At 29.2% G+C, this 20,868-nt stretch overlaps 7 protein-coding genes across 7 annotated transcripts; 3 read left to right on the forward strand and 4 right to left on the reverse strand.

Moving 5' to 3' along the window:
* Positions 1-589: 589 nt before the first annotated feature.
* Positions 590-3,840, forward strand: PGO_125350 (protein phosphatase 2C; the record flags this gene model as incomplete). The annotated part of the gene is made up of 9 exons (XM_028689325.1): positions 590-697; positions 1,232-1,275; positions 1,475-1,495; positions 1,666-1,721; positions 1,886-1,954; positions 2,259-2,288; positions 2,460-2,525; positions 2,798-2,967; positions 3,169-3,840. 9 exons carry the CDS (start codon positions 590-592, stop codon positions 3,838-3,840), a joined length of 1,236 nt encoding a protein of 411 aa, XP_028545126.1.
* A 1,652-nt stretch (positions 3,841-5,492) lies between these two features.
* Positions 5,493-5,951, forward strand: PGO_125360 (hypothetical protein, conserved; the record flags this gene model as incomplete). The annotated part of the gene is made up of 1 exon (XM_028689326.1): positions 5,493-5,951. The coding sequence occupies one exon, from the start codon at positions 5,493-5,495 to the stop codon at positions 5,949-5,951; it is 459 nt and encodes a 152-aa protein (XP_028545127.1).
* A 1,518-nt stretch (positions 5,952-7,469) lies between these two features.
* PGO_125370 (hypothetical protein, conserved) lies at positions 7,470-8,009 on the reverse strand (the record flags this gene model as incomplete). Its single annotated transcript, XM_028689327.1, has 1 exon — positions 7,470-8,009. One exon carries the CDS (start codon positions 8,007-8,009, stop codon positions 7,470-7,472), a length of 540 nt encoding a protein of 179 aa, XP_028545128.1.
* Positions 8,010-9,510: 1,501 nt separating this feature from the next.
* Positions 9,511-10,935, reverse strand: PGO_125380 (6-phosphogluconate dehydrogenase decarboxylating; the record flags this gene model as incomplete). The annotated part of the gene is made up of 1 exon (XM_028689328.1): positions 9,511-10,935. One exon carries the CDS (start codon positions 10,933-10,935, stop codon positions 9,511-9,513), a length of 1,425 nt encoding a protein of 474 aa, XP_028545129.1.
* A 2,031-nt stretch (positions 10,936-12,966) lies between these two features.
* On the forward strand, positions 12,967-13,674 carry PGO_125390 (ribosomal protein S11; the record flags this gene model as incomplete). Its single annotated transcript, XM_028689329.1, has 1 exon — positions 12,967-13,674. The coding sequence occupies one exon, from the start codon at positions 12,967-12,969 to the stop codon at positions 13,672-13,674; it is 708 nt and encodes a 235-aa protein (XP_028545130.1).
* A 1,134-nt stretch (positions 13,675-14,808) lies between these two features.
* PGO_125400 (nifU protein) lies at positions 14,809-15,306 on the reverse strand (the record flags this gene model as incomplete). The annotated part of the gene is made up of 1 exon (XM_028689330.1): positions 14,809-15,306. The coding sequence occupies one exon, from the start codon at positions 15,304-15,306 to the stop codon at positions 14,809-14,811; it is 498 nt and encodes a 165-aa protein (XP_028545131.1).
* A 2,560-nt stretch (positions 15,307-17,866) lies between these two features.
* PGO_125410 (peptidase) lies at positions 17,867-20,344 on the reverse strand (the record flags this gene model as incomplete). Its single annotated transcript, XM_028689331.1, has 1 exon — positions 17,867-20,344. One exon carries the CDS (start codon positions 20,342-20,344, stop codon positions 17,867-17,869), a length of 2,478 nt encoding a protein of 825 aa, XP_028545132.1.
* Positions 20,345-20,868: the final 524 nt, after the last annotated feature.

Below are 20,868 nucleotides of genomic sequence, written 5' to 3' on the forward strand. Positions count from 1 at the left end.
GGTTACATTAAATCTAAAATGCCTATTCTATATTGAGGTTGTACGAGTATTATGGACATAGCATGTGTACACACCCATACGCACATATATAAATTTTACATGTCTCTAGACAGGAATCGTCCAATTAAAAAATTAAAGGTGTTTTCACAAAAGTGCTTTACTACTGAGCCTTAAAATAGTAAGTACGAGTGGGAAATGTTATTTTTTTTTTTTTTTTTCCGCTTTTTTCGTGCTTTTTTTTTTTTTTTTTTTTTGGTTTCTTCACTCGTTTCGATGTATTATAATTATGCGTAAATAAATGCACATGCAGAAATTTTTATTTCCCCTCTTTTGTACTAACCTAAAGTGGTGAGACAATTTTAGGAATAGAACTTTTAACATTTAGCAAAAAAAAAAAAAAAAAGAATTGAGCCATATATTTTTAATATGATACTTCAATGAGATATTATCATTTTAGAAGACTATTTTTTTTCATTTTTTTTTTTTTTTTTGCTTTGTCTAATATATATATATATATATACAAATGTGCAAATATTTGCAAAATGTATAAACAAAGAAACATGTTCATCTAATAAAGTTGATTGTAATAATGCATAGATTAAATTTGATAAGTACAAAAGAGGTGTCAGAAATTGTAAGCTGGTACACCCATGTCTGTGCTGGAACCATGCAAGGATACCGAGCAACGGAAGAAGATGTAAGGTTGCTCCCTTTGGGAACAATGACACAACCTTCAGGTGTTTATCACCTTGATAAAAGTGTTATGTTCTTGTGGTGTTGCTTCAATGTACAATTTCATTTATTCATTCATTTATTTATTCATTTGTACATTCATTTAATTGTTCATTTGTACATTCATTTAATTGTTCATTTGTACATTCATTTAATTGTTCATTTGTACATTCATTTAATTATTCACGCATTTATTCATTTATTTGCTTGTTGCTATTTTGTCTTTCACTTCATTGAGAACCAAAGAAAGTGCTCATGTTCTCACAAATAAATATTTTTTATGAACATCCGATTTTTTAGTCAAGGGAGATATAATAATTTGTTTATGATTTTCTCAATTTGTGATGAATAAATGTTTATATTTTAATCATCGAGGGGGAAATAAAAACACAGAAACACATTAAAGCGTAGATATGCATGCAAATGTACATGTGTATACATGGCGCTACGACAGCTTCTATACATGAGTACAACTTTCAATATCTCTCTTTTACCCCAGGCGTCGGTCATTTTGGCGTCTCTGAAAAACTTCCCAACCTGCAGGTAAAATTCTACACACCTGGACTGCAAAGGATGAATAGGCATTTTCCTACTTCCAGAAATGTGTTCAAATGGACGAATAAAAAAATGTCTCATCTGAGAAGCGTCAAAGTCGGAAAAAGTTTATTTGCATATATGAACATTTGAATATTTGCCTGTTTAACTTTTTTTTTTTTTTTTTTTTTTTTTCTACTAAATGAAGGCTTTGTACTATATTCGATGGGTAAGCTACACAACAAGGGCTATAGGGACTTAGCTCATTATACAAGCGAGACAACAGTACATATAAAGCATGATAATTATATGTTCATCACAAGATCTTATATTTTTACTTTCTTATGTTTCGAGGGGTAGAAAAAAAAAATTTACATTTTCAATTTGTTTATGCTTTAGCCATATAGGAAAAGAGACAGCCTTGTACTGTGCTCGAAATATAGCTGATTTTATAGGTACTTTTGAAAGGAATAAAAATTTAGAAAAAAAAAAATTCTTCTATGGCGCATTGTCATGAGCTAAAATTTTGAAAACTTTTCATTTAAAAGGAATATCCATTTTTTTTTTTTTTTTTTTTTTTTTTTTTTTTTTTTTTTTTTTTTTTTTTTTTGTACATTAGGAAACTGTGAAACGTTGGATGCCCAAAACATAACAGATGCCTGTATCCAAATGGACAATGAAATTTTAAGTGCGTAAAATTTCTGTTAACTTGCGAAATGAATATTAACAAAATTGGCCTACAAATAAGCACAAATTTGAATTGTGTTCTTTTTCATCCGACAAAATTACGTTTTTGTTCTGATTATGTAAAAAACACTGTATTATTGATTTATCTAAATTTGTCTGCACACTGGATTATGTAGCCCTCCATGAATCATTATTACACCCTACTTGTGCAACAACAAAAAAAAAAAAAAAAAAAAAAAAATTCATTTTAATACACCTTTTCATAAATCATTCGAATTTGAACCTCCCACCACTCATTTTTTTAGAAAGCAATTTTGCCAATAGTGGGTCTACAGGTAAAGAATATAAAAAGAGCTTTTTTCTACATCGTAGAACTTATCATCGAAGGAGCAAAACATAAAATTCATTCCTTATGCTTACATAATTGAGATGTGAAATATAACAAATAAACACAAAATTGTAATTCGTTAAAATCTTTTTACAATTAAACTCATCACTTTTTTCAGCAATCATTGCTATAATTGAAAAGGTTGTAAACAAAGATGTTTTCAAACTTTATATTTGCAACTTAGGTAGAATCCACCAAAATATGAAATTACAAATTGTGTTCCCTGTTTCGTGTATATCATTTTTTATGTCAATCAGATAACGTTTCATTTAACAATGTACAAAATTTTATAAATACTTACCTAGGTATATACAAATGTGCAATGTATACATTGGACTCCATGGCTATGTTCTTTCATATTATATATACTGCTACTTCCTCCCCCCATCCCCTGTATTCTCGCAAAAATAATAAAATGTTAATTGTTACGCTTCACTTTTGATAAAAATGTTTAAGGAGATTCTAGGGCAATGCTAATAAAAAACGACGGGTCATTTATCTCATTAAGTGAAGATCATAAACCTAACAACAAAACGGAAAAGGAGAGGATTGATAAATTAGGCGGATTTGTGGAGAATGGAAGGATACTTGGCTACATTGGCGTATCGAGATCGTTTGGGGATAAAGTAAAATGTTTTGTATTTCATAAACCATTTTAAAAATAAAACAAAATTGAGATTTAGTCACCATGTTTTAATTATAATATTGTTTCCTTTTCTTCTTCTTCTTTTTTTCCTTTTTAAATTTCCAAAAAAGACACGATCTGCACGCAGCAAGTGTTAATAATGATGAAATTACTTTTCCTTCATTTACATTTATTTCTACAGAGCTATAAAGGGAAGAGTAATGCGCCTTATAATCCGCACGAGACGATGATAACTTGTGTACCGGATATTAAAATATTTTACGCAAATTGTGATGACATTTTAGTATTGGGATGTGATGGAATATTCGAAATGCTTTCATGGAGTGATGTAGCAAAATTCAGTTATGAATGTGTCAATAGATACACTCTAAGTGATGCGGTTATTAATATATTAGATTATGCATTGTTATCTGGTTCTAGAGACAACATAACAGTCCAAATAGTTAAATTTTTTAATGAACAAACAGAGAATTCCTATTTTCGTGAAAAGTTAGTACCAAGCATTTATATACGTGACGAAAAGGTAACGAAGTATGAATTCTATGGGAAGTTTTTAAATAAATACCACATAAATGATAGGAATATTATTAACATCTTAATGGAATATTGCACAGAAGTAAAGGAAAAGGGGTGTTCCATTGAACCATTTTTAAAAAGAATTCGAGAAAATAAAAACACGCATATCATATTAAATAGGAGAAATAAAAATAAATTCAAACATTTAACTTTACCAATTTTGCAAGAAGATCTGAAAACTAATAACGCCTTTAATGCGATGGATGAAGACGATTTCAATAACATGAGAGAATTCTTTAGAGAATATGACAAAAAAATAAAAATTCTCAATGGTTAAGAAAAAGAAAATGAAAAATGAGTTTAAATGCATGAATAATAATACCAAAAATGACTTTTCAATTTTTCTCAAATGATGAGCTACATATATAGACCCACACACATATACACACCCATGAGAAAATGTATTTACGGAGGTGAAACAAGGTTGTATACTACAGTATGAACAAAATGTTTTCGAAAAAATTTTCAAAATATATATGTAATAATTTGTAAGTAGAAATTTGTCACTAAAAATCTTACCGAAACGATACGTCAATTTGTGCAATAATTTTTACTTCTTCAAGACACATAAAACAACGAATAAGTGAGGCATTTATGAGCGAATTTGTAACGTTTCATTTTTTAATATTATAAATAGAGATCTACATTCTTATTCATACATATATACTTATTTTTGCCACTTATAGCGTTTTATATTTTTTTTATACATATATTGCAACATTTTATTAATTATATGTTGTGATATATTTTTCAAACATAGTCTTCAACCTGAGCACTTAGTGAACATTATGCACTTATGCATCATGTTTACATTTAGTTATGAGAAGGAAAATACGTGATTATAGATAATATCAAAATTGAATGTTTCATTTAAAAAAAAAATAAGAAAAGGCTTATTTTATTATATTTATTTATTTTTTTTACACGTATCGCTGATATTGGGGAATAAATAGGGACACCTGTGTGACGAAATGGATACGTTTTATTTTAATCTATTTTGTTTTGTTTATTTTATTTTATTTTTTTTTTTCTATTTGTTTATGTTGTCTTTTCTGTTGTTTGCTTCATTTTATATGATATTTTACAACTATATCTGAATTATTTTTTTCTTTAAAAAATGTGATAACTACTGAGCAGCTAGCCATATACGAAATTACAAATTTAGAGAAAATTGTCAAAATCTGAATAGCTACCTAGAAAAAAAAAAAAAAAAAAATATAAACACACGCTCACACAAATGAAGCTGACATATTTATAATTTACATAACGTTTATCAACAACGAACAGCTGGTAAACGATATTTGTGTGTATTTGCTGCGCGAAGAACATAGCCATGTAGTTCCTATGAACTTCATAGTTTGGCAGAGTTTTCCTTAAGAGTGTGTTGCTTTTACACATCACTTGAGCATGTACACATTTGTTCGCACACGTTTTTGCACATACTTTTTGTATATTCTTAATATATGTTTTTTGTTAATTTTTTTATGAACTCTTTTATGAACATTTTTTTTTTTTTTTTTTTTTTTTTTGCACAAAAAGAGCTAGCTACTTCCTATGGCAATGTCGCGAATTAATAAGATTAATATAATACTTTCTTCTTTTTTTCCATTAAGTATTTTTTTTTTTTTTTTTTTTATTTTGCATATATTTTAAAACTATTTCGATTTAAATTTATATTTTTTGTTTACTACTTCAATTTACTTATGTTCAATTTAAAACATTTTTACTAATTGAGGATATATAAGGTAAAAAGACACAGCTTCTCCTTGTCAATTTTTCCATCGTTTGTTTATCCATTTCCGTGTATTTCCTTTACACAAATAAATGCATACATACAAGCATAAATATACACACATATTTAAATAGACAAGTTCGTTCGTACGTAGATACATTAAAGTGAACATTTTCCCACAGTACACTACTTCAACAATGCAACCCTTCCATTTCGTGCCTCAAATGGATAACAAAGTAAATGTTGTTTCAATGCAGCCTTTTCAAATGTATGCTTCCCCCAACCATAATGTAGTTGTTCCTCAAACATTTCCAGATAACATACAACAATATAATCAACCAATCTTTTTCGAACCGTTACCACCAATTTATGTGAAAAATCATTTAATACCATCTCCAATTCTTGTGCAAATGCCCACAACTGTAGTTGTTCAGAATGAGTCCCAACCAGCAATGGTTCTTAGTCAACCACCCTCAAATATTGTAGTAAAAAATAATCCACCAACATCTGTTTTTGTTAAACAATCTAATCCTAATGTTGTTGTAAAGAATGAAGCGCCACCAAATTACGTGCAAAATATCGAAGCATGTCAAGATGCAGTAGTGACAGATATGAGCCGTCCATTGATGACAGCCTTGAATAAAAATATTTTATAAATGCAGCAAGGTGTGAAATATGAGGAGGGAGTTACAAAATATATGTTGGTGTCGTCAAGTAAGGCTAATTTAAATGAAAGCTCGATGAAGAAGATTTGAGAAGGTGCAGAATGACACAAAGGGGATAAATTATACACATCTGCCAAAATGAAATGAGATGAATAAGCACAAAAACGTGTTACCTCCTGTGAATAGGACGGGGAAAGTTATATATACATGTACAGACATGTGTACGTACAAACGTACATACATATATAAATACATACATTGTACATAGTTTCCCTTTTCTTCCTCGTGTACGAAGAGTTTGATGAAGAAGGCGAGAGTGTGTACATATTTTCAAAATGGAAGAAAGGTACCAAGATATGGAAGACATGAAAAAATTAATTTATCATAGAAAAACATTATATAAATTTATTTGTACATATACTTTTGTTTTTCATGACTTGGCCAAGATGTAAATATATATTTCCCTATTCGTTTATGATATATCTTTTTGTGAACTTGTAAAAGCATAAATATGTACATTTATAGCTTTGTATGTTGTATGTTCGACTATGTATGGATTTTCATTTTTTTTTTTTTTTTTTTTTTTTTTTATATGAAAAACTTCTCATTTTGTTGTACTAAAAATGTAACTGTTTAAAAGCTGAAAACGAATATAAACATAACTGAAAGCACATTTTTTTTTTCATTTTTCCTAAATTTAGAACGTACCATTTGTGAGAGGATATTCTTACAAAAGTTTCAATATATAAAAATAAAGTTGTTCATTTTTATGTGAATGCTTCGGTATGATGAAAACAATTTTAAAAGTTTTTTTTTTTTTTTCTTCCTTTTTTATAAACAATAAAATTGAGTGAAACAACAAAAGAATGGTATAAACAGGATAACTAAAATTGTTATAAAGAAAAAAAAAAAATCCTTTATTAAGAGCATTTAAAGTAGTTAAATTTACACTACAAATGTAACAAAATTTTTTGTGCATATTTTTTTCTTTTTTTGACCCACTATGAAATATTTTTTTTCTTTCCCTAAATGTACTCCTTTCTTTAGACATTGGTTTATTGAGTTGACACAGTTGTCTGCCTAGTTATTAGACTAAATGGTTAGTGTCACTCGTTTCGATTATGTGTAATCATAAAAACTGAATTTTCACACATCTGTGTTACATTACGGGGTGAGAAGATGCCTACATATGTGTATGCGCATGTGGAGATACAAATATATATATAGGTGCACACATTTCTTCTGAATAAAAAACACACCACTGAAAGACTGCAACTTTGGGAAAACTGGACATGTGAATATAGATTTAGTGGTCCCTTTGATTTGTGCTTTATTTTGTTAAAATAGCTTGGATGCTTAATTCATGTTTACTATTTTTTTTTTTTTTTGTTTTTAATTTTCGTTTATGTAGTTTTGCTTATTTGTATAATGGTTATGAGTAGGTGATGTTGTTTTCCTCTTTACATGGGTTCATAATATACTTTTTTTTTTCCTCTCTATTTTGGACTGCTAACATTTTGAAGGGGTATTTTTCGTATAGTCATCTCTTTTATTCGCATATAGCGTCACATTATAAGGGGAATAACTGTTTTCATTTGCTAGAGGGACATTAGAAAAATACATATTGTTCAAAGGTTGAGATTTATTTTGAGGTACTATATATTGATTATGATACATGTATGATGGATCCATAAGTTGGTTCGCTGCGGTATTAGTTACTCCAAAGACATGTTCATTTGTTTCCTGAGCATTTACAGTGTTAGGGTACCCCATGGAAGTGAGTTCTTTCATCTGGTTATTCAGACCTAGTGTATAATTAAAATTATCAGAAAACTCGTTTTGTGACTTTTGTATTATGACATTTGGGTTTTGTTGTCTAACTATGATAGGCTGTGGTTCATCGTTTTTTAGAATTATATTTTGGGGCGGCAAATCTAGGGTTATTGGTGGATTCGGCTGAGTATGAATTACAACAGCTGAAGGTTGTCTGACAATTATTGGCTGTATGGTATTATTATGAACCATGACGTAGTATAATAAATGATCCATTTTGTTTGACAAGGTGAGAGAAAAGGAAACGGTCTTTGTATTCGATATGCCACAGGACTCGATGCCTCAAATGTGACAGTATAATAGGACACAAGACAAACCAATAGGAGTACAAATTGAATGAGGTAAAGTGGAAATGTAATTTTGAAACAAAGTGGGAAAAAAAAAAAAAAAAAAAAAAATGTTTATGAAAACAATACTACCTTGCAAATGCAAAGAGGATCAGAATTTTTTTTTTTTTTTTTTTTGCGAAAGTCTCCTTCAAATGGTTAAAATATTCAATAAATTTAAGTAACTCGAGACACGAAAATCACACACAGATTAAAAAGAATTTGCAAATGTGTGTGAATGGAAATGGACAAGTTGCAGCCGTTATTCATGTATTTGTTGTTTATTTATTCCTCCTTGTTTGCTACTATTTATATATATATACCCATTGATTAATACTTTTGTACGATGAAGAAAACTCGCTATGATTGGTAACGCCTGCATCCCTATGTCCTCTGCGTGTATGTACAACAAGCAGTGACAACAATTTACCATTTGGGCACTTTTTCAAAGTGCTAATGAGCAGGTAGTATATCATATACATTTCTTTTTCTCAGGCATGTAAAATAAAAAGGTATAGCTCTGATTTGTCACCTACAACATACTTATCACAAATTAAAAGGGATGAAATTCGTGGATGCTGTAGGTCGTGTCAATTTTTATTGGCCATGTTTGGATTTAATATTTCCACATGTGTCTTTGTGTGTGTAACTTCGAGTTAAGAGTAAACTTAAGTTATATTCTGAACAAAGGGCGTTAATTTATATTGGATCAAACAGTTGTCATTTCATAAGCCTTACCACGCTTTCCCAACTTTATCAAATTATAGAAAAATGTAAAGTGTTAATAACTCCATTTTTATTTTTTGTTTTTTTCTTTTTGAGTAAACTCTTTTCATCTATTGTGTATAACACGTAACCATAGAATGCGTAAATATCCACTTTGGAAAAATGATAATATATTGATAATGCGAAATAAAAATATAAATAAAGAAAAAAAAAAAAAAAAAAAAAACATGCTGTGTTAAGATTAAACATGCACATCAATTATTTGTTATATCTTATTGCTTTACGATTAGTGCGTTCTTGGTTGATGTAATTCAATGCTTACATTTGTTGTACGGGATGGTGAATATATACACAAGCACAGGGTGTAAATGCATTCATATATGGGTTCGTGTGCGGAGACATTTTCTAAAAGTAAATCTTAATGAGCAGGAAATAAGGAATAAGCGTTCAAGTGGTATATATAAAAAGGTGAATGTAAAAAATGGGTGTAAAAAATGGGCATAAAAAATGGGTGTAAAAAATGAGTGTAAAAAGAGAACGTAAAAAAGACAGGGGGATTTTTCTACGAATTTATGTTTATATATTCTATCTGTCCACACGAGCACATCAATTATAAAACTTTTGTAAACATAAAAGGAGCCAGGAAAGGAAGGGGAAAAAAAAAATTACTCCCATAAGGTGTGGAAATCGCCCTCGCGGTCTACTCTTTTATATGTATGGGAACCGAAGTAATCTCTCTGGGCTTGTACCAAATTTAGAGGTAGATTTTTAGATGTAACCATTTGGAAATAAGCTAAGCTAGCCGAAAAAGCAGGAATGGGTACTGATGATTTAGTGGCTACATGAACAACTTTCCTCAAGGATGAGAGTTTGTTTTTCATTTCTTGAGCAAATTCTTCATCTAAAAATAATAAATCTAGATTTGGGTTTTTCTTATAAGCATTGGTAATTCGATCTAAAAAAATAGCTCTTATAATGCAACCACCTCTCCATATTCTTGATATTTCACCTAAATTTAAATTCCATTTCATTTCTTCAGATACTTTTTTTAACAGAAATAATCCTTGTGTGTATGAAATAATTTTACAACAATAGAGGGCATTTAATAAATCGTTTTCAAAACTATCAATATCTAGATCATCTACATTATGTATTTTCATTTCGTTACAAAATTTATCATCAGCTTTTATTCTCAATTCTTTGAATGCACTTATGTTTCTTGCATCTAAAGCTGCACACATAGTTGGGCAGGGGATTCCTCTTTCGATGGCTTCTAACATAGTCCACTTTCCTGTTCCTTTAGCTCCTGCAATGTCTAATATGACATCTACCAAATGGTTATCGGTTAAGTCATCTTTTTTTTTTAAAATTTTGTATGTTATTTCAATTAAGTATGAGTTTAAAATTCCTTTATTCCATTTTTCAAAAACTTCTGATATTTTCATGTTGTCATAATTAAGTATATTTTTCATTATCATGTAACTCTCAGAAATTAATTGCATATCACCATACTCAATCCCATTATGAACCATTTTTACATAATTCCCAGATGACCTTGGTCCTATATATGTTACACATGGAGATGTACCTACCTTAGCTGAGCATTTTTCTAAAATATCCTTAACACAGTCATATGCATATCTAGATCCACCTGGCATGAATGAACATCCATATCTTGCACCTGCTTCTCCACCACTAACACCCATAGATAAATACTCTACTTTGTATTCTTCACACATTGTGATTCTTCTTTCTGAATTTAAATACCACTCATTTCCTCCATCAATTATTATGTCTCCTTTTTCAAAATGTTTTAAAATATTCTTTATATTTTCATCTACTGCTGGTCCTGCTTTTATTAGTAGAATAATTTTCCTTGGCTTTTTCAAATTGCTAATTAATTCTTCTAGTGTTTTATATCCATGTATTACTACGTTATTTTCTTTTGCCCTGTTCAGTGTATCTTCCGTTCTTTGGTAAGTTCTGTTGTAAACTCCTATGCTAAATCCTTTACTTGCTATATTCAGACTCAGGTTCTGTCCCATTACGGCTAATCCAATAAGTCCTATATCACATATTCCTCCTTCCATTTTATGTGTTACTTGGGGTTGTAAATATGTATATAAAATTGGTTATTCTTTAAGAGAAATTCCAATTCGTGCAAGTGATATCACACGGTAGTAATTATATGTGGATGGATGAATACACAAAAATGCTTACACTCTTGATGTCTGGAAGAGTCTTACTTGGTATATATATGCTAATGAATGATTCTTTCGTATAGAACCCACTATTAATAGTCTTCCTAACTGCACTCAGGGTGAGGGGAAGAAGAGATATGCTTGTAAATGGGCTAGTTTAGATTATGTGTGCGTATAAAACTTTGCTTGTTTATATCTACCTCAAGGTGGGGTAGCTTATTCCCTATGCCCTTTCACCTGCGTGCATATTTTATGCACCGATGTTGTGTATTGACTTATCTATAAGATTGTATATATGTGAACATATATGCTTGTTCTCTTTATTCTTTAACTTGCTCTTAGATGAGTTTATTTTTCTCTCTATCGATGCCAGTTTCATTAGTGTGGCGTGCCGGGTGACGTTATTAACTTAAAATTTTGCTTCTTTCATTTGCTCATTAAATGAAATTTTTATAAACATAAAATTTATTTATTGGTTAACTTATTAGTTTATTCGTTTATTTGTTTATTTGTTCATTTATTTATTTACTTATTTATTTGTGATTTTTTTTTTTTTTTTTTTTTTTTTTTTTTTTTTTTTTGGGGATTTGTTTTTTGCCGCTTCGATTTAGTATTCCCGCACAGGAGGTTTTTTTGGCTGATGTGTAGGTTAACAAAATGAACGTATTCTCGATAGTAAGCAGCCAATTATTTTTACGATAACTCTTTGAATATGAACATAACACAATGATTTTTCACTTCCCAGTCTTGGTTTCTTTCAATCGTACAAAAATACAAAATACCAGGGTGCAATTTTTTGCAATCTCTTTTTTGTGCATGTTTTTCACATTTTTTCAAAAAAAAATTTTTTGTGTTGGAAATAATTTTTGTAGGAAGGTGAGTACGTTTCATATAGATGTAAAATAATTCGTGGCTTTTCTAAAATTGCACACTGTAGAAAAGATGGAGAACAAAAATAAATGTTGATGAAAACTAACCAAATGGCCAGATTGCGTAAATTTTTTTTTTTTTTTCTCCCCTCTTGAAATTGGGGCTTATGAAGTCCACTACTATTGTATTCTTCATATGGAACAACCTGGTATATCGTGTAAAATTTTGCTCTCCTCAGTGTGCACATTTCTCTTTTTTAAGTTGCGTTTTATTGTTATGCATATTATTTACGTGTAAATGTGCCCCAGCACCATACAATCAGGAAATTGTGCATATGAGGTACATAGTAAAAAAAAAGTTATCCTTCATGAAAAGTGTATAAATACGTAGTGCTACTTTTACGTAACTTATATACAAAGAAGCGAAAGGGATCTACTTTTATGGTTTCAAATTACATATAGTGTTTACCTCCTATCCTTTCATTCATTTTGCATGAACAATTACGGCTGTGCATATTGTAATAATGCATGCATGTATATATGTGCAAAATGCGTTCACTTACAGTACACAGGAAAAGAAGGGAAGAAAAAACAAAATCGTTGCACAATATAAGTTGCCATGAAGAAAATGTTTACTTCTTAATAATTAAAAGAAAAGTGTAGGTTCATATATAGAAAAGTATGTAAACCTTTCGAAAGAATTTAAAAATTGGAAATTCACCAACCTATAGAAAAAAAAAAAAAAAAAAAAAAAAAAAAAAAAAAATAATAACCCACACCAAAAAAAAAAAAAAAAAAAAAAAAAAAAATAAAATATTAAAACCTTTCAAAAAAATTAAAAAATTGGAAATTCACCAACCTAAAAAAAAAAAAAAAAAAAAAAAAAAAAAAAAAAGAGAATATATGCCTCCACACACACATGTTTTCTATTTATACGAACTTCAAACACTTGTTGGAAGAGAACGAACTAAACAACAGATGGTTCAAAACTGTTATATTTGGCTTCACTCTTTCTCCCCCATTTCTCCTTGACAAATAAAATTATGTAATAATGCTTAATGTTATCTCTGTTTTACACAAAAGAGCCTTTTTAAAAAAACAAGCGGAATATTTCTTCCCATACTGTAGTAATATAAATAGACATCTTTCATATAATATGGAAACAATTATAATAAAAGGGACGAGGAAGGCACCCAGATGTTATACAACGCTATCAGAAGAAGCTGTAAAGGCTATAACAAATCTGAAAGAAGTTGTAAAAAAACCTGATAAAAAAAAAAAAAATATTACAAGAGAAACTCTTAAAAATTGTCAGGGTCATAAAAGACGATTTAAATTATTTGGTGATAGAGAAGAATTTCATAATATTGACAGAGATAAAAATAATCTGATAATAGAACCTACTGATTCATTCCGTGCTGTTATTACAACTTCTAAAAATAATGTACATGTTCAGGTTGTTAACAAAAGTAAAAACTACAAAACTGTTTTTGGTTCCTTTGCTGGAAATGTCGGATTTACAAAAACATTACAACAAAGTGAAAGATGTGCTTATAGGATAGGAGAAAATATAGCTAAAAAATGTAGAAGGCTTGGTATTTTTAGTATAGATATAAAATTTCGAAGAATTATGCGAGTCGAAACTGTTTTACAAGCCATGTATGCCAATAACTTGAATATTACACAAATTATTCATGAACCTAGATTGCCGAAATGTGGATTAAATGCATCCAAGCCGCGGAAGAGAAGGCGTGTCTAAAGGGCAATGAGAGAATGAGTATTCATCTGGAATAACTAAACTTGTACGCAGACGAATGAATATCATTACTCATATACTCTATTTTAGCTTCCTTTGTTCAATAACGAATCTGCTTAGTATAAGTATATCCATATGAGGAGTAATCCTTAATCATCTTACAATAAAAAGATATTGGTTTGTTTCTTTTGTAAGAATTAATTTGGCCCATTTTTTTTTTTTTTTTTTTCTCTCTTTTTTTTGTTTTGTTTTCTTTTTTTTTTTTGGATGGTATCGAGAATTCCATCAATAGGTTTTCTTTGAGTGGGCTATAAGACCACGTATCACAAATAAACAAATGACGCTTCACGTTAAATTTAAATTTGTTGTCATCTATTTTGAACTTATATTTTATTTATTTATTTTTATATTCTTGTTTTACTAAGTTTTGATATTTTAAAATGCTTTAAAAAAATTAAAAGGGTGAGAAAAAGCAAAAGATATAAATTGATGCAATATATGTATGCGCATACACACGCACATACATATATAAATTTATAGTTGCAAATTTTGAGAAAATAGAACATGATACAAAAAAACGAAAAAAAATAAAAAAGGTTCATTTATATATATTCTGAGGGGTGGAAAATTAGATCATTCCCCCCCCATAATGAACTTTCAAAGAAGTATACAACTAAAGAGTGGGGAGATTGCTATGATTGATCCAAAGAAGCATCGCAAAATGGTTAAGAAAATTTGTTTATCGTATTAGTGAATTCCGAATTAAATGGGAAAGATGAATAAAAAAAAAAAAAAAAAAAAAATTACGACATTTAATTGTAATGTTCATAAATATACATACATGCAACATTACAAAAAAAGGGTTCATCTCTCTGTTTGGATATTATTTTACGCATTTCTTGATTAAAATATATCAGTTGTAGTTAACACTTGATCTTATGGTAAATAGTAAGAAATAATTGTTCTACTAAGTGTTTCACATATAATCTGGGTTGGAAATATTTGGGACATATAGGCACAAAAACTTAATAGGGAAGCTCCTTTTCCCAACTCACTTTTTTTTTAAAAAAAAATCATCTAGATGTAATTACGCTTGCTTCCGATTAAATGAGCAAGGTTCATATCTCCATGGGTTTATCAGTTTATTACTTTTTCCCTATAATTTTTAATGGCATGTTTTATTGCATCTTCAGCTAATAAGCTACAATGAATTTTGACTGGTGGTAAACTCAAGTGCGAAGCTATATCATCGTTTTTAATTTCCAGAGCTTCATCAATTGTCTTTCCCTTGATCAATTCAGTGGCATATGAACTACTAGCAATTGCTGAACCACATCCAAATGCCATGAAACGGGCATCCTTAATTACATTGTCTTCAATTTTTAATTGCAATTTTATAACATCACCACATGACGCTTTTCCTACAATAGATGTTCCAATATTTTTTTCATTCTTGTCAAACGAACCAACATTTCTTGGTTTGTTAAAATGATCTTTTACATTATCACTGTACCGCCGAGCAACACATGAATAGAATCCATTATTCAAGATATTTCCATTTACGTGGAGTAAACATATGGGTACTCTTGCAACCCCCTTTCCTTCATAAAACCGCGAAAATAAGTTAACCCTCATTTGTTTTTGTTTTTTTTTTAAAGAGTTAGCAAGATATATATATATATATATATATATATATATATATATAATGTATTGAAAGGTTCAAAGGGGGGAAAAAGAGGGTATTTCAGTTTTCATTTGGTTGATGGGATAAAACATACCATCATTCCTTTTTTATGCATTTATATATTGTATGTTGACATATTAAATGCATATATTTATGATCACTAAAAAAAAAAAAAAAAAGTAAGAAATAGTTAAATGTTTTTATTGAGCATTATCAAAATAAAATTTTCAAAAATTCTTGAAGTATTCAAACTGTTTTTTTTTTTTTTTTTTTTTTTCTTTAATTTAACTTATACGAATGTATAGTTCATGAAAAACGAACAAAATTTTTCACAAAGAAAAGAAAAAAAAAAAAATATATCCAAATGTAGAAATGAAAAAGATGGGGCATAATATAATTTTATTTATAACATTTAAATTTATGATGCAGAAAAACAAGTATAAATAAACCAAACAGTGTTAAACTGAGAAAATATAAAATTACGTTTAAACAAAGAGTTTTTTTTTTTTTTTTTAAACATATGCAGTTAAAAATAGTATAATATTTAAGGGAAAAAAGGGTAAAACCAGGAAAAAATATATGTGCATTTTATTAAAACTCGTACCATAATTATCATTTTTGCGGAAAAAAAAAAAAAAAATCGAAGTGTAATGGGATTAATTGTATATTAAAATCAAGTTAGAGAAGAAAATTATGTCAAAAACAAAAAGAAAACATTTAATGAACTGTCCAATGTATTTAAAGCAGCATAAATCGTACAAGTCATGTAAAGGGGTGGGGAAGTAAAAAAAAAATTGAAAACAAATAGAAGGTTTTACATAATTATATATATATATATATATATATATATATATATATATATATATATATATATATATATATATATATGCGTACATATACATACATATACATGACATAACTTTTTTCGTCCTTGTACCAAAAAGCGAAGGAAGAAAAAACAGTGACGAACTACAAGCAAACCTGTAGAACAACTGTGAAGACATATTAGTTGCTTAACCCAACAAATTAAGCGAATCTATATTTAGTGCTAAATGTCATTTTCACGGTGATTAGCCCCCCAATGGAGTATTTGTAGGAATATGTTACAGCTAACACAAAAGAGAAAATTTTCTTTTTAATCATATTTCAAATATGTTAAGCTGAAATGGTTACATCATACGCATGGAAAAATAAGCACATTGGATATTATTACGTTTTGCATGTCTTAAACTGTTTTGACCCTTTTTTAAAGGGGAAAAAATGAAATGGCCCCCTGGTAACTACATGTGCTCATATATATATTTATATGTATATGTAATAAATGCGTAAGAATCTCTTCTCCTAAACAAAAATCCTGGTAAATGGAAACACAATTCGAAATGTAAGAAATATACGAACCAAATTGCTACTATAAAATTTTATCTTTTGTAATTTTCTCCATATGGAATGCATTTATTTGCAATTTAACTGTTTATCTTCTTGGCAAATTTGTAAAAAATTGTTGCACTTTTATTTTTTGAGTTCACCTATGGTTATAACAGTATTGCAACCCTTTTTACGAAAAAATGGTTATTCTCCCTTTATCTCCATAAGTATTTTTTTTTTTTTTTTTTTTTTTTTTTTTTGTACCAATTGTCACTATGTTGTTAGTATAAAGTTTAGGTAAACTGTCGTTTTTGTGTTTCATTGACCCGCGTGATAAGGCACAAAAAGACAGGTTGGGGATAATATTCATTGGAAGGAAAAAACTTATTTTCATAGACCAAAAGAAAATAAAGCATGATTTAATATTTTCTTTCTTAAAATGCTGTATATGAAAAGGGTTAACCTTATCATCCATCAAATTGGAACTTATAACAATCGCGTTATACATAAATTTCTATCTATCCCATTCCTTCCCTGTATGAAATCACACATCCTAAATAGTTGAATGGTAGAAACGTATAGAGAAGGGAGACCCTGTACCTTTTTCTTTTTGTACATTCTGCAACTGTTATATGTTCATATATATTAATTTTTTATGAATAAAAAATATGCGCATTTATTTCTTATGTTTTTTCTTAGTTTAGTATTATTGCAGGAACTTTGATGAATCAACAATTCTAAATTGCACATGTGTAAATAAAGAGGTAAAAAAAAAAAAAAATTCCTATAATTCATATTTAAATGGTACCAATATCATCCGCGTCAATTCATGGGTGTTGTATATACACGTATGTTATTAATTTTTCCCATACATTTGTGACAATTTTTATAGAAAAAGCGTGCAACTTCTGCGAACTATTTAAGCAAATATGTAGATATATAAATATATATATATATATGTGTCTGTGTGTATACCCTAGAGAATGCATCTTTGTAACAGTTGTTAAAATATATATATGCTATCGCTCTTTTGATACACAAAAAAAAGGAAAAAAAAAAAAAAATATTATACATCATATAAAAGTTCATCTATTTATGAAAAAAAATAATAATATGTACATATCACAGGATACTTGCCTCTACAACCTAATTGAATGCAATCGGCTCGGTAATGTCCATCAAGTAGTTCACTATACCTTCGTCATACTCTGAGGGGTTTTCTTTTAACCTTGGAAGAAGAGTTTTTCTGATGGTATCATGATATTCATTGATGTCTTTAATATCATCAACTGTTAGTAGAGAAAAATCCATTAATTTTTTTTCATATGGGTAGAGAGTTAGATCCTGGAATGAATAAAATTTCGTATTTTCTGTTTTTTTTTTTTCAATCACATACTGCATATTTTCAATTCTAACACCAAATTTATCTTTCAAATAATATCCAGGTTCGTTAGAAAGTACCATAAATGGTTTCAACGGCGTGCCAGAGATTGGTGAAATTGAACAACCACCTTCATGAACATTTAAAAAGAGACCTACACCATGACCAGTTCCATGATTATAATCGAGAAAATGTTTAAATAAATTTTCACGTGCTATAAAATCTAATGCCATGGAGTTGGTATAGCTAGCAAAAATAACTTTTCTTAGATGTAAATGCCCTTTTAAAACTAGAGTATAAATTTTTTTTTCTTCTGCTGTGGGTTCTCCAAAATGCGTTGTTCTAGTTACATCTGTTGTTCCATGTAGGTATTGTCCCCCCGAATCAAGGAGATATATACTTGGTGCTATTTTCGTATTCGTAGCTTCTGTGCACTCGTAGTGAATAACTGCAGCATTGGGTCCACTTGCTGATATGGTTGCGAAAGATGGGAATATAAATTTAGGTTTGGTTGATCTAAAATAATCTATTTTATTTTTTAAAGAAATTTCTGTTTCGTTAAATAACTCTTTCGTTTTTTTCTTTTCTTCACACCAGTGGAAGAATTGTAAAAGTGCCAAAGCATCTAACACATGTGCTTCTTTCATATTATCAATTTCGACATCATTTTTTTCAGCTTTCATATAAAGAACTGGAGATTTCTGTAATAATATTTTGTCCTTATCGAATAACATGTATATGATTAAGTTAATATATGGGCTCATTGATATTTCGTATTTCTTCTGTGTATCTGATTCTTTTAAAATTCCCTGCTGTTTAGGGTTCGAAGAATAATTTGTTAAAAGAGCATCTTCTTGTTTATTATTTTTCTTGTTTACCATCGTTTTGGATGAAACGTTATCTCTTAAATATTCAACCACCGTTTCATACTCCCTTACTTCTACATGAATAGTATTGAGATGTCTGATGGAACTCTCGGATAAATTCTTGGACACGGTGAATAAAATCATTTTACTAAAATCATAGTTTTCTCTATCAAATTCCAAGTACAGATAGGCATAAAAAAGTGGCGAAAAAGTATAATCATAACCTCGTAAATTTAAAATATATGCTATTTCATCTAATTCTGAAAGGAGTAATTTATCTACATTTTTAATATCGAAGGCGTAAGTTTGTCTTAATTTTTCAATTTTTTCCCCTGCACATGCACCGTTATAATACCTATCGTGTATAAATACCTTTTTATCATTTACTGGATAATTATCTATATTTACTAAAGATTTTTCTAAAATTAAAAAATTTATATTTTCATTTTTCACAATTTCATTGATATTATTTTCGTAAATTACTTTTTCTTCAACTTTTTTATTTTGGTAAGTAGATTCGATCTTATTTTTTAATTTTTCATAAAATGCAACACTGGTATTTTTGCCATCCAAAGCAATGTTGTTAAATTCAAGGGATGCAATAGTATCATATATTTCATTCGGGTTATCGATTCTGCTAATATTAAGAGTAAATATATCATGATTTAATTCCTTATTTGCTTGTAATTCATATAAAGCATTGACATAAATTATTTGTTTATCTTTTGTAAGTATTAATATACCATCTGCTCCACTATAATTACTTAAATAATATATTTTTTTATCTTTATCATTTATAATTTCTGAATTGTGTTCATCGCTATTTATTAGTATATACACATCTATATTGTTTTCTTCCATAACTTTCTTAACTTTTTGGAGTCTCTCTTTGATATCCTCCTTCATTTTTATATCCTCGTTTCTTTCGTTTTTATTTACTTGGTTGTTCTGTTGAACGTTTTTATTCTCAATGTTTTCACTCCTTATATGTTTTTCCTCTTCCTTCTTCCTATCACTTTGCTTTTGATCCTCCTTTTCTGTGTCTTGTTCGTTTACCTTGTTATGGTTTTCCGAAGTGCTATTTCCTCTTACGTTTTTTTGTTGATAAATCTGAAAGAACTTTTTGTTTAAGTACGATTTTCCAATTTTGTTTGAGGTTCCGTTTGTATCTATTTTGTTTTTCCCTTTCTGATTAGGGTTGTTATTGTTCTGATCACCGTTATTGCTTCCGTTTCTTCCACTACTGTTGTGATTGCTGTAGTTATGTAGGGAACTAATATAAGCGGAAACGTAGTTAACCCTTTTTCCTTTGTAAAAGAGGTTTAAATGGAATACCATTAATGAAGAGAGGGCATACACAAGGGAATTCACACGCATATTTGGTGACTGTAGTTGTATAAAATATGAAAAAGAAGAAAATTAGTAAGCTTTTGAATGAGGGGGAGGGGGTGGGGGGTTATTATATTGCGTAAAATTCGCAGAGCACTACTTGGTGCCTCGATTTTGTTAGCAAATGGCTAGTTGGGTAAAATGTAGGTTTCTATGTGGTAGATAGTTGTGCCACCTGACGTCGCAGGGTACCAGCAGACTAACCGATTAACAGTCTCACAACTTAATCGATTAGCCGCTTCACAACACAGCATTTAACATAATACGCATTGAAATAAATTTTCGGAACAAAAGTTAAATATATGTAATACTGAAAAATAAACTATCGGGATTGCATAAAAGGTTAATATATTATGTACATGTAAAATTAATTTTGACTTAATAGTGCAACTTCAGAAATATACTAAAATAGGTTCATGTTTAACATACGCATGTAAAGATGTATTTTTATGCGCATTCGTACATAAATGTATATATATATATATATATATATATATATATATATATATATA

This window comes from Plasmodium gonderi (assembly GCF_002157705.1).
Source record: "Plasmodium gonderi DNA, contig: Chr12, whole genome shotgun sequence".
Taxonomy (NCBI): domain Eukaryota; phylum Apicomplexa; class Aconoidasida; order Haemosporida; family Plasmodiidae; genus Plasmodium; species Plasmodium gonderi.